The 14,016-nt window shown below is 41.3% G+C and overlaps 2 protein-coding genes across 7 annotated transcripts in view; one reads left to right on the top strand and one right to left on the bottom strand.

Moving 5' to 3' along the window:
• TRIL (TLR4 interactor with leucine rich repeats) overlaps positions 1-14,016 on the top strand; it is a 170,670-nt gene that overhangs the window by 105,227 nt on the left and 51,427 nt on the right. The gene's annotated exons all lie outside the window — the stretch shown is intronic.
• CREB5 (cAMP responsive element binding protein 5) overlaps positions 1-14,016 on the bottom strand; it is a 386,168-nt gene that overhangs the window by 6,722 nt on the left and 365,430 nt on the right. For 4 of the 5 annotated variants that reach the window (XM_032483794.1, XM_014559964.2, XM_032483795.1 and 1 more), the window contains 3 exons: positions 12,904-13,227; positions 8,399-8,626; positions 604-712 (listed from right to left, as the gene is read on the bottom strand). In XM_032483794.1, coding sequence (XP_032339685.1) covers positions 604-712; positions 8,399-8,626; positions 12,904-13,227 — 661 coding nt within the window. Of the gene's footprint in view, positions 1-22; positions 52-603; positions 713-8,398; positions 8,627-12,903; positions 13,228-14,016 lie in introns of all 5 variants that reach the window. The other variant, XM_014559966.2, reaches the window with a different exon arrangement.

A 14,016-nucleotide genomic window follows, 5' to 3' on the forward strand; every position in this document is an offset into this window, starting at 1 on the left:
TCAAATGTGGAAAAATACTCACATGTGGTGGGAGAATCTGTGTTGCTCAATCTAAAAAATTATTTGAAAAGAAATTCACCTTCAGCCATGAGTCCCTGCTCCTCCCACCGCCCCCTACTCAATTAGCATTTAACCTACTGACACTCTAGGTGCAGATATTGAGATCTAGAAAAAGGGATCCACTTTACAAACTGGTAAACTGAGACAAGGTCGCTAGCTTTTCAACCTGGTGAATACCAGGCAGCATATCCTGACGTACTGGATAGGATGCACCCAAAGACCGTTTCCTAGCCCACAGATTTCTCTGGAAGACTGCTAGCCCACTGGTAACTGGCTGCAGAATTGGAATTTGATAGGATTTTACAATGGCAAATGCCAGGGAAGGTCTAGCTGGAAATTACCAGGAGGTGGTGGGCATGTGATGAATAGGGGTCAGAACAGAACTCCCTCCGGTGCTGAAGTCTGGCCACCACACAAGAATTCTAGTGTGATATCCACCTGGGTATACATTCTACACTTTACTTTTGTTCTTTCAATAAAATCCAATGTGAAATTAGCGGCAAAAAACTGGACACCAAAAACAGCAAAAAATCAATGACTTACTTAGATATCCTTGCGATTCTTTCTGCATGGCTGTTATGGGGCAATCTTTATGCGTTAACAACAACTGTTTCAGCTGTGCCACCTCGTTTTTCAACATGGACACTTCATTCTGGAAAGAGATGTATCAAAGCCATGTTAAGAAGACCAGAGAACACAACCCTGGGGCCCCGTGCACTTTCAGCAGTGAAACTGGCACACTTCTGTTATGTCTGAATGACGTTGATAATATTATTTAATAGGATTCACCTGAAAATTTGTAGCTTGCCTTCAGTTTGGCCCTCATGTTTACCAGGGGCTTTCTGAAGAGACTAAGTTTTAACTCAAGAGCTGAATCCCATTAGAAGCCCAGAGTTCAGGTGGTGAACTGTGGTCCAGGTTACTTGGATGGAACTCTCCATTTGACATTTACAGGGTGACTCTGGGCAGGTAACATACCCCAGCCAAGCTCCAGCATCCTTCTTTATTAGGGGGGGATGAAAATAGTACAAAGTTCTTTGAGTTGTTGTGAGGATTAAATGAGGTAATAGATGCAAAACATTCAGAACAATGCCTAGCACACCCTAAGCACTCAATAATACATTTAGCTATCATAATAATCGTCTTTACACCATCTTACAAGCTCAGGTTAACACTGATCATGAGCAGAAGGTGAACATGAGGCATTGGGAAGACTTGTGCAGCAGAAGGAGCGGCTTCAGACTGAAATGCCCTCAGAGTAAGCCAACTCATCTACGATGGATTTCCGAAAAGAAGTTCTTAATGGGCTATAGCTCAACAGAGTATGTCCCTCGGCCTGATGCCACTTGGTAGAAGGCTAGGAAGCAAATGTTGGTCTTCTACTGGTGGGATCAGGTCAGCCCAGCCAGACAAAGGGCAGTAGAGATTGGGGCCAAGATTGAATTAATTTGATGGGCTCATTAACTAGTTGGGCTAATTTCAATCTATAAACTCTTTCCTCCCTTTAATATTAGGTTGTGGATTGTGTGCGAGTTTAAAAAATTTACTTAGATAAGTGCCTCAAATCTCCACTTTATATAGTAATTGGCAAAGTGAGGTTCATAGCTTTGTGGAATAATGTACTTGGCACCATTGTCTACAAATACAGTTGAGCCTTGGACAGCATGGGTCTGAACCGTGCAGATCCAATCACATGTGGATTTTTTCAATAGATACAGTACAATATGATTAGCAGTTGGTTGAATCTGAGGATGTGGGACCATGGATACAAAGGGCTGACTCTGGGACTTGAGCATCAGCAGATGGTGGTATCTGAGGCCAGTCTTGGAACCAATCCCCTGCTGATACTAAGGGACAGCTGTATAAATGTAGAATATAGATGGTTCCAAGGTACTTCCACCTGATAAAATAAACTTTAAATGCAGCACTGTCTCAAATAAGCCATTTTACAATTGTGATAAATAATACCCTCACTCTGGCCAATGTTCATTTGTGGCTGCCAGGCATTCTACTCCGCATGTGCACGGAAAAGGGTGTTTTAACATTGCTGTCATTAAGTTGTATCTACACTTTCAATGTGAACTTGGCTTTTCAGGCATGTATTTATCACCTAGAAAAGTAAGCTGGGGATTCTAGAAGTTAATTAAAAAATTTTTTTGTTTCAAACTGGTTTCAGAGAATATCTACTTTCAAATTCATTTGCGAAATATATTATAAGCAATCAAATGAGTAGCATAAATAAAAATTAATAAAAATCTCATCTACAAAGGCTTTTCTCATTCTTCTCCAAACTTTACAAAATAAAAATGCCTGAGAAATTAGCATTAATGATGAATAAATCACTTACTTTCACAGGAAAATTGCTCTTAAATTTGAGGACATTCAGGAAGATGAATTGCACCTCCCTCCTCCAAATGAGTGTGGTTGATAAGGGGCCTTGTCAAAGCTGAAAGTGACCTTTGTCAATCTGGAGGTCAGTGGGACAACTTTATTTATAGGACAATTTATTATAGCCTTAAACACTAATTTTTCCCTGTGATTTTCTGCCCATTTAAATTCAGACAGCCTGCCTTGCTTTTCTCGTCTCTCCCTCTGCTTAAAGTAGCCTGGTAAAAGAAAGTTACTTTTAGGCAACCCCTGGTTAAAAACAACAAACAGGCAAAAACAAAACAAAGAAGGAGAAAAAGAAAGCTAAGATGTGTGAATGTATAGATATTTGGCCTCAAAATGAAATGTGATATTATTTGTATTTGAACTATAGAGATAAGACTTTTCTGAAATCACCACTGCTCAACACCTGGACCCTAAGCAGAAACTGCCAGCTGCAGATAATGCAGACAAAGGTTCTAAGAAAGTGGAGTCAAGCTCCAATTGTTAGTGAATCCAGCCACACTTTTCTTCTGTGACCTAGGAAACAAACGAGGAAAGTATTTAAAACAACAAAACAAAACAGGATTTTCTTGCTTTCTTATACTTCTGAAAGAAAAGAAAAATCTCACTTGGTGGCCGCCTTGGAGGGGTTGATTTTAGTCTCCATTTCTTCCCCCACTATGTCCTGGGCAGTCACACCTTTTCTAGGCAGTGTTCCATCTCCCAGGCACGAAGTACACATTGCTCCTGCTTTAAAAGAAACACTTTGAATTCCATTCTTTGTGTTTCTACAATTGCAAGGAGCCTACAATTCTTGATACACCCCAAACCATTTCACAATAAACGTTTTGCTTTCGAGAGGCTACAATAAAACAGCACCAATCACTGCTATGAACAGCATATGTTGTTAACCAATAACCAAAGCCCCATACAAAACAGATGACTTTGGTGGCATTTTTGTCTCTGGATAGCAAAGCGCTTTATTAATACATTCTAAGTATTGAAACTGAGGTCCTGGGAGTTTTGAGGGTCTGTAAAAGTTTATAAACCTAGAGAGCATCATGATAACTGTCATTTAAAAATATATGTGAATATGAACATATTTTTAATGTAATATATTAGGAATTATGTTATTTAGCTACGTTATGGTTGGAAAATGAATGCCAATAATATTTTTCATAGACAAGAGCAATCAACTTCTTGTTTATTAGATCCTGCACACTGAACTATGATGCTGATAAGGACTAAAAAGACTAATGGCCACAGAAACAACAGAAATTCATGGGGCAGCTTCCAGCAGAAAAAGGAACTCTTAACTGAGGGTTGAGAATAATAGGGTTTGGCTTCCTAAATTGCCACACCAACCTGGTGAAAAACAAGATGGCTGGACTAGTTTTCTACTTACTTCTTGCAAGACAGCTTTTTATTCTACGAGTTGCCTTTCATTGAGAATGCTAATTACCTAATAATCTAATAAAGGTCTCCACCTTGATTTTTTATTCACTAGTTAACTGCTTTTGGTATTCTCAAACAGGCTTATATATCAAGTCATATTTCCTAAGGGAGCCTCTCCTGGACTTCCAAATCTTATCAGGGCAGATTCTAAAGCAACATGTACAGTTTCACTTCAGTTCACAAGTCTGAGTCCATATATATGTCCATATTGTGAGAGTTTATAGAGCCCTCATCAGACTCCACAAGGGAGCCTTTGGGTTAAAAGAGGTCAAGAATTCCTTCTCTAGAGAAAGTGGAGTGAATCATGTGCTGTGCACATGCACGATCATCTTAAAGATTCCGTATTGATAGACTGATGTAGGAAATGCACAAATACTAGACTGTATTTTAAATAAAACCCCCCTTCAAGGTAACATAAATAGAGATTGCCTTAAATATGCTTTGGAAGAGAACTACCAAACAGCAAACGTTCAAAATGCATGAAAGAAATCAAAAGTGGCCTGGGAAATAAAAACCAGGACTTCTGGAGGCATTTTCTTACTCTCAATTACCTTGCTTTACGAATTGAAACAAATCACCAATTTTTTTTTACTCCCCTCTGTAGGTTATAATAATAGCTATAGGTCTTTTATATAAAAGCACATTTTGCAAAAGCAAAATATTAACAATCAGCATTGATTCTCTTGCTGAAATCAGCCCTTCATTTTTTAGTTTTTTTCTAAACTCGTTTGGGTTTGCTACTCTAAAAAGGTTAGCCATTTAAGTAGGGACCGTAAGAACATTGACGCAGTGAGATCAGTCTGTTCTGAAACCCGTAAGGTTGCCTTGAGATGAAGTAGCACCCCTATAGAGTCATTCAATACTGTAATAACATACTCTAAACAAGCACTCCAAGGAGTCCCTAATAGCTACATTTGCACTTTTTGGCTTCGGGGAATGTCATTTTGTTAATATGATAAACTCAGAATGCTTTTGGATGCAAGTAGTAGTCTGTGCCAAAAAAATAATTATCAAAATGGGCCCTGCAACATTGTGGGATGGGGTTGGGGGCTGGTGATGTGTAGATTAGCTGAGGCCAGGTTTGGTTCATTCTAAAACAAAGGACTTTCGATTTGTAAAGCAACAGTTCCCATCTGGCCTATTCTCTTGCCAAGTCCCAAACCTGGGCTCATGTGTCTAAAATTTCAGCAGCGACTGAGGCCATGTGTCTTTGCACTGAAAAAGAAAGCAGTTATTTCCACGGGTGACCAGATGATTTCCATGATATTTACGGAACACAAACAATCTACTGAGCACTGCATTAGCAGCTGATGAATTTAGAGTCGGTCTTAGCCACTCTGTCAGAGAAGAGAATGTGGATGCCTTCATAGTTTAAGAACTTTCTAGAATGAAGGCTCGCAGAGCAGTGGGCTAGGGCAAGAGAAGACTTGCTCGGGTCCTTACCCTGCTACTCGCTGGTGGTGTGACTTTCAGGAAGACTCCTCACATCCTCCGAGCCTCAGTTTCTCCCAAATAAAATGTCAGATCGGGTGGTTTCTAATAGGGCCCCAATTCCTATACCTGTGTTGACCTCTTGGGTAGAGATTTGTTGTGAGATGAGGAAATGAAGTCTGGGGAGTTTGATTCTGTTTTCTTAGGTCTGATTTTTCCAATCTGAAACTCTGCAGCCTAACTAGAAGGCTTTATGCTGAAAAACAACTCAAACGTGGCAGCTGGCCATCCAGACCTTGGATATTCCGTTTGGCTGGAGTTTGTTTGTTTAGCACCTTCTATTTCTGTTTACTTAAAATTTGGCTCACTGGCCCAGCCTCAAGAGAGACACCTTTTTCTTTTGACAAAGGTCCAGTGAGAGGGAAAGGGTCATTCAAAGGTAGCAGAATCCGCATATCCGATCCAGCATCACAAGGCCTGGTGCAGGGCAAACATGGAGCCCTTGTGGTTTCTGTCCCTCTGAAGCAAAGCAGTGGCTGGAAAACACCAACAATGAGTCTTTTTAGACACTGTCCCTTCCTCAGGCCCTGCTTTAACAACCCAAATTATTGGTGTCTGTTGAATGGCCTTAATAGGACTTTTTTTTTTTTCCTTCTGTTTTTTAGGAGCTAGAATTCTAGCATCTCTTATCCTTAGCTATTTGGGCCCTAAAAATGTGAATATGAATAGATTAGGTTCTCATAAAGGTTAAGCTTACCTTCTATGGTAAAAGCTATCATATATGTGCATTTATCAAGTCATGCACACATCTGACCTCAAAGCAAACCAGTATCTTTACTTTTCCTGGTTTCTGCTGTGACCCCCTCCATGTCTTCATGCTCTAGGATGACAATTAATACTCTGGAGTCATCCTACAAGGACTCATTTTAGTTAAAACTCATTTTAAAATGTGTTGGCATCTGACTCCGTATCAGGAAGCTACTCATGGCTCCTTGGTCTAAGTCAGTGGTTCTCAACCAGGGCTGACGTTGCCCCCGACAGGGAACACTGGCAATGTCTGGAGAAGTCTTTGGTTGTCACAACTGGGGTAGGTAGAGAGTGCTACTGGTATCTAGTGGGTAGAGGCCAAGGATACTGCTAAATATCTACAATGTACAGGAGACAACAAAGAATTACTGAGCCCGAAAGTAACAGTGCCAAGGCTGAGAAGTCCTGCACACGTTCGTGGTCCTCTTGCAGACCTCGGAACTGGCAGCAAATTCCAGAGGTTCTCACACTTAAGTCCTTACAAAACCACTGCTGTAATATTTGCTAGGTCACATACCCCAGAACTTTTATTTACTTAACACGTTTGTACAAATTAACTCAGTTTTGATGATTTAGCCTCATCCTTACCAAAAATATCTGTGAAATTGAAGGTTTGGCATTCTAATCACATTTTTCAATACATATAAAAATTAAAATGTGACTATTATTAATATTAAAAGTATATACCCCAAAACTTGGGTTCTACCTAAAACGTTCTCACATAATACATGCCTGCCAGATTCTAGAATGACAGACTTTTGAGTGAGAGTGGCTTCGGAAGTGTGTGAGCCCAGCCATCCCCCTGTGGCTTGATTCCCTTCAATCACATTCTTGCCAAGTGGTCAGGCAGCCAGTTCTTGGACACTCCAGAGATGGGGAGCTCATTCATTTATTCAACAAACAGATATTTGAGGATAGATACTCAGGAACTCCCCATACTAGACCTGACACTAGAGAAAGGGAGTAGGTGCTTGGGGGAGAGGGTAACAAAACACAGTCCCCACCTTTGTGTAGCATACGAATTAGTGGGGAGAATTATGATCTTGTTTCCCCCGTATCTGCTATGTATGTTTCCCAGTTTCTTTCTCATGTCTATCATAAAAAGAATGATAAACATGGGGGGAAGTGAACATCCATAAATTATGACAGTCAGGTCCATATAGAACACAAACTTCCTTTGTATTCCTTCAGTTTGCACACTGGATGCCCCAAGGACATTTCCATCGAATGGAATTGAATATGCAAAGGCTTTGAAGGTTTGGCACCCTAATCACTCCTTTCTAAGGACGCACAGAGAATCGAGGGGATAAAGGTGACCCATGAACTAATGAGGAGCAGATTCTTCCTTTGGGGGGCGCTCTCACCCCCTGCCCCCGCCTTCACTCCACTCTTCGGTCATTCTCTGCTCCTGGAAGCACTGGGCTATAATCCACCATTTTTACTACTACCCCTGGACTGTTGTCACCTATCTAATACTTGCTTTTTCTTCTGCTGGCGAACAGTGCACTCCTTTTTGCATTAGAACAAATGCCCTGAACTCCATCATTTGTACAGCATGAAGTCCCTTGAAGAAGCCCCAGGAACCCGAGTTTCTCAAACAGTCCTAGAAATGGCCTTGTTATAAAATGACCACCCCCCCCCTTCCCCAGCCACTGAGCCACTCAATGAGAAGCAAAAATCTTGCAAGATTCCCATCTTGTCGAGTTTGAAAATGAGATGGAAACATGCCTTTTCTTGTGGAGCAAAATCACAAACACCAACCTTTCCTTCCTCTATTAAACCAAAATACAGATCATTTAGTGTAAGCTGAAGCAACCCCCTCACCCACTGAACATAAATAGACGCCTTTCAGTTGAAGATTTATTATGTGCCAGGCACTGTGCAAACGGCTTTGTAGACATTAGTTCATTTATTCCTCCCAACAACTTTATGAGGTTATTCTTCCCATTTTATAGATGAGGAAACTGAGAGCCAGAGAGCTTAAACACACAAGCAGATGCTGAACAGGAGGCTGAACCTCTGACCAAAGTTCGGCTCCCAGCCCTGTAACTTAGTTGAGCAGGATCTCCTTGCTCAGAGCAGATTAATTTAAAGCTGAATGGTTGTTTTGTTTTGTAGAATGTCTCAGAATTAATAAAGCTTGAGGAGTAAGCCTGCAGTTGCCCCTGGGCTAATGTGGGTGTTACTGCTTAGGTCAACCAGTGCCTGCCGGGACAGGAAATGCCAGCGCTACACAGGGCCTTTGAGTCCTGGGGAAAGAGACAGTGGCCTGCACCTGAAGTTGCATGTTTGTCTGGGTGAGTTCTTCTGCTTTCTTTTCCAGTGACATCACCCAGACCTTCCTCTTCTGTCTGCAGCGGGTGGCGGCCGCCCGGTTCCGTTCCAGAAATTTCCGCCGCCTCTCGTCGGGATCCTCGTCCACCACCCTGCGCCGGCGCCCCCCTGTGGGCTGGGGCGGCTGTATTGTCTGGGTTGGCTGCATCTGTTGTGTCGCTGGTGAAACCTGCAGGGGAAATAGAGGGAGGGTGTGACGGGGAGAGAGAAGGGACATGTTGGGTACCGTGCAGAAATGCAAAGCGCAGAGAGTTGCTTTAGTGAGCATATCAAACTGGTTTTCTAAGAATGAAGCCAACAATGAAATCACGCTCGTGAAGAGGAAGAGCATCGCCGAGCTATCTTCTATGATATTTTGGCAAGATATAGGGGTGGCTTGTGAAAAAGAGAGTCAAGTCGGTGTTTTTTTTTTTTTTTTTTTTAAATCCCTGACTGGCATTTGGCTGAATCATGATAGAGGAAACATTTTTTTCCTCCTCAGACGTTAAAAATGTTTTAAGATGCCTTTTAAAAGCTTAAATGCCAATGTATGGCGAACAGGTGAAGACAGAGATGTCAGGGTGACTGTCATCCTACTGATGGGTCTTCTGTCATCTGCAGAAAACTCCTGGGCACGTTGTGAATGCCTTTCATTCGAATAGTGTCAAAACTGTGTTTGTAGAACACACCTCTGGGGCAGCATCCCCTCTGTGACTCCTATCAAAAGAACCCCATGAAGCCTGGAAAGCAGCTCAAATACTTTTGTCACAGTTTCACAGTTCTTAATGCAAAGGACTAGATGGACCGGCAAACTCCATATGGGTCTGCCTCTTCCTTGGAGCTTGACCAAGGTCAAAGGAGTTACAGGAGGCTTTTCCAGGTGATGGAGAAGTGGGACCTTTGACGGCCCATGCCGGAAGCAGCACCAATTCCTGTTATGCACCGTGTCTATGGGACAGGGAGGGATAGTTGGATATCCCCATATACTTACATTATAAAGAAATCCTAGGAGTGGCAAAGCACTTTATTAAAAAGTTTTACTACACGTATAGATTCCTTGTAAGGTCTGCATGGGGCTCAGCAACATCTAAGGTTTTAGGGACCCCCACTCATATAGCTTTATTTCCCTTCATGCGACAGGCACTCAGCACCTAGTGAAATTTCTACAACTGAGGCTTTATGTGTCTGGACACCTAATGCTTCCCTAATGCACTTCACTCCTTCCCCTTTCTTCATTTGCAATAAAGAGTGTTGTTTCTTTTTTTTTCCCTTCCCCCTCATTGCTCAATCACTCAGGCTTATAGCTGGAATACCTATAAAGTTGTTTTACAAGAGACATTTAACCTGCAGAAATAACAGGCAAAAAGTTTCTAAAATGAAACCCAGCAACCTTTTCTACCACATTCCAACCCTATGATTGAAATCAATCAGAATGACTGTAATTGCACTAATAATGGCCCCTGGTTGACATCAGCTGACTGATGGTGATACATTTTCAACCTAAACTCTATCAAACCCTACATGACTAACTGTAAAATAATCAGACTGAGGACTGAGGTTGGACCGCATCTCAGTAATTTTCTTTAAAGCAAAGACATTTTCTAAAACTGTTTATTGGCAATTCCTTTCCTCCCGATCACAGAGGAATAACAAAATAAACTGTCTAAGATCTTACTCACCAGAGTGGTTACTAAGGATGTAATCCTTGTTATTGGCAAACGTTTAGCACTAGATATTTCAGATGCTAACTTCTGAGCTAACCACTGCAAAGCAAAGCACTAGGAAAGAACACGCTAGCTTGGCTATGTTTGCCTTTACCATTTCTTTTTGTGAATTAGTGATCTCTCATTGCCAGCCCTGGGCAAGACTCTCAAGTAGGCAGAACTAGATTTTAATCTCCATTGCAGGAGCCTCTTTTTCAATACTGTATTCTCCTACCCTAACTTCAGCCAACCTTTATCCCCTGACGCTCTTCCTGCACCTTCACCCACAGGGCTAAGTTATGTGGTGGTTTCATGCTCCATCCAAGTTCGGGGTTCAAGGTATGGTTGGCTAAGAGAAACCCCTGGTGGCCAAGGAGTGATACCAGGACTCTGAAATCACATCCTTATATGCAAGAGAATCACAAGAAACCAAGAGAAATTGGAAATGCAACCTTAAGACCAGAATTTGTGTCTCTGGTAATTATTTTCTTTTTAAAATCACATTCTATCGGGGAAGGGGAGGGATAAATTGGGAGTATGGGATTAATGGATGCACACTACCATATATAAAATAAAAAACAAGGATTTATTGTATAGTACAGGGAATTATATTCAATATCTTGTAATAAGCTATAATGGAAAAGATTTTAAAAAATAAAGATATATATCAAATCACTTTGTTGTACACTTGAAACTAACACAATATTTAAATCAACTATATGTCAATAAATAAATAAATAAAATGGTATTCTATTGACATAGATGCTTTGAAAATTTTGATCAAAAATAATTAACTGTGATTTCAAAAAGATAGAATTTATTCCAAGTCATCTTAGAATCTCAGAGTTAGGATGACCTTAATAAACTTCCACTCCTGTTACTCTGACAATCATACAATGAGGGTACATGACAAGAATCTCCTGTAATCAACCAAGTGAATACAATTTAAGAGTGGCATTTTGAATATTGTCTAAATGATCTCATTCAAATTCCAACAAGACCAACCTGGACTCTTTCTTTTTAGTAGTATAGGATAAAAAGGCAACCAATTATAAAAGCAATTAAGTAATTGCATATACAATTGGCCACTTACTGACTTGAAATGAAGGACAACTGGCTAGTTGGTAATTAGCTAATGAATGGCTGTTATATTTAACAAACTGTTAAACTTATCTGTGAAGTAACTTGCCCATAATGGCAACCAAAACTAGACCCTATCCATTTCCTTAAAAAACAAGTACACATGTGAATCTACCTGCCTATCTTTAATCTTGTAGTTTTCTTTCTCTCTTCTAAATGCATGTTGTACTAGGGCATTTGACAAAAAAAGTGCCTTGGATAGCACTTCATTGCTAAACTACTTACTAAACTTCTATCACATTACTTCAGTTCGGAATTAATAGTGGCTAATGTGTATTGAAAACTGTGTCGAGGGCTAAACATTCTCTTACTTAATACTCCTAAGAGTCTATGAGCTTAGTCTATTATTACCCCGTTCTGCAGATGGGAAAATTGAGGCTTAGGGAGGTTCATCTACTGGCCACAGTCACACAACAAGTAAGGTGGGAAAAGAATGAAAGCTTTCTCACTCCAAAGCCTGCACTCTTACTCGCTATATAGAGTGCCTCTAAGAACTTTCGCAAAAGTCAGCTTACCTAATGAATACGCTTATCTACTGACTAGATTAGAGTTGCTTATCGATGACCCATTTTGTGGATGGCTGTCCAGGTTTGGTGTGTATTGGAGGACGAGGTGCAAGAGCTCTAGAAGCTGTCTAGTGAGAGGTACAGAGGCAGACGGTGGCAGAGATGGTGAATAAGTGTTATTGGGCGATCCCAACCATTCTGACCCAGTTGGTTGGAACCTGGCAGTATGGAATGGGTGGAGGGAACTGACAGAGGTCATCCTGCTTGAAGGTCCAAAGTGTCTGGGGCTAGCCATGCGCCTAGACATACCCTTCATCCACCTACTGAAACTCACTCGGGTACATGGACCCGCCTCTCTTCTTGGGAGGGGTGATGTAATGTCTGCTGGTCCCCCAACCCTCTTCCAGTTGAGTCTAAATGCTGGCTTTCTTTCCAACCACTCCTGGTGACTCTCCACCCCTGGGATCTGGCCTTTCTCTTGAACTGATCATCTACAGAGCTTGGCTCTCTGTCTGCTCCTTCCAACGCATTTCACATTGGGTGGGATGAGTCACCTCTCTTAAGCATTTATACAGCACCTTAACGCCCAAACATCCATTATCGAGCTTCTTTGTCTGCCTGAAATTGTTACTCTTTGCATTTTTAACATTTGCTGTTATTCAGAAGATTGCCCATTGTATTTAAGTTCCATTTTGCAGGTGACAAAGTCGACTCTCTATGGTGTTCTAAAGCACTACAGCTAGAACCATGGTTAGAATTAACTTATTTTCCTCCTTCTTTAGTCACATCTTTCTTCACATGCTTTAATCTTCTTAATCCTCCCACTTGTATTACTTTTTTAGGGTTAACTCTGTAACATGCTACAAAAATAGATTTTGGAGAACTTGAAGTTTACATTTGCCCCTAGAAACTAAACCTGAGATTTACCATATTAGTTATAAAAACTATGATCCGGTAGGGTCTTATGGGTAACTGTTACCTCCTAGGAAATGAACAGAGGCCCCCAGAGAGTCACACAGAACACTTGGGTTTGTCGAACAAGGCTGCTACCAATGAGGCCAACATTAGAGCTTGCACGGTTAGTGAGAAGCGGAAAAGATATGACGAAAAAGGTCTACCTGTGCTTGGTTGCCGGAGTGCAGGGGTGGGTGTGGCGAGGTCTGGTGATGTGCTGGGTGTGCATGAAGGTGGGAGTGGGAGTGATGATGCGGGTGGTTCTGCTGGTGATGGGGTTGAGGATGAGGATGGTGTGCTGGGTGCTGGTGCTGGTGTGGGTAGGGGTGATGGGCTGGCAGTGTCTGGTGCTGATGCGGGTGTGAGTGCATGTGATGATGTGGCGTCTGGTCTTGCCGGGAGCCCATCATTTCCATCATGTGTCCCATGGTGTTCATATTCCCATTTGACATGGCAGCAGGGTGGTGAGTCAGCGCAGCCTTCAACCTCTGAAACAGAACAAAACAAGAGTGGACAACTGAGGTCAGTCATGTACACAGTAGGAATTCCAAATCAAAATGACTCATTTTCAATTTAATAATATTTTATGATACTGTTGTTAACATTTTCTTTTTACTGGTAGCAGTATGGCTTTTATACTTATTTCAATTTTTCATATATATTATAGGAGGTAGGAGGCTCAGCATCCATCCGCCATAAATGTTGATTAATTCAACTGTTAGGGCAAGTGTACGGGATACCCTAGGCCTTCTACAAAAGGTATTTCCTACTCTCCAATTGTTCATCACATCCTGATGATAGTCAAATGCAAGTACAAATCCAATGGAACCCATCAGTGTGATAATGCCACTGAACAAAGGGCCCACCTGATATGGCACTGTGTTTTATAATGAGTCACAAGAATAAAAGATTTCTGCTACTCAAAAGATTTCTCAGACTCAAAGAGGAAATAACTACAAATTTTAGAATACAGGAACAGTACTAATGTTATTTTAAGTCTTCAAATGAGATTAGAAATCCATAACTTTGGGAGGCAAAACGTGGATCTTTCTATTTCTTACAATGATATTTCTCATCATCTCTCCAATAATCTAATTTTCTCACACACTAACATTCTTCTGATTTGGGGAAAGAAATGAGGAAAGCAGAAGAATATGGAGTATTATACTTCCACAGCTTGTGATGACCACATCACAGGCCAGGTGTAAGTCTAACACAAAAGCACATCCATCAACAAGCAAACAGACATGCTCCCTGAATCTAACCCCTAAGCAGAG

This window comes from Camelus ferus, chromosome 7 (genome assembly GCF_009834535.1).
Source record: "Camelus ferus isolate YT-003-E chromosome 7, BCGSAC_Cfer_1.0, whole genome shotgun sequence".
NCBI classification, from domain to species: domain Eukaryota; kingdom Metazoa; phylum Chordata; class Mammalia; order Artiodactyla; family Camelidae; genus Camelus; species Camelus ferus.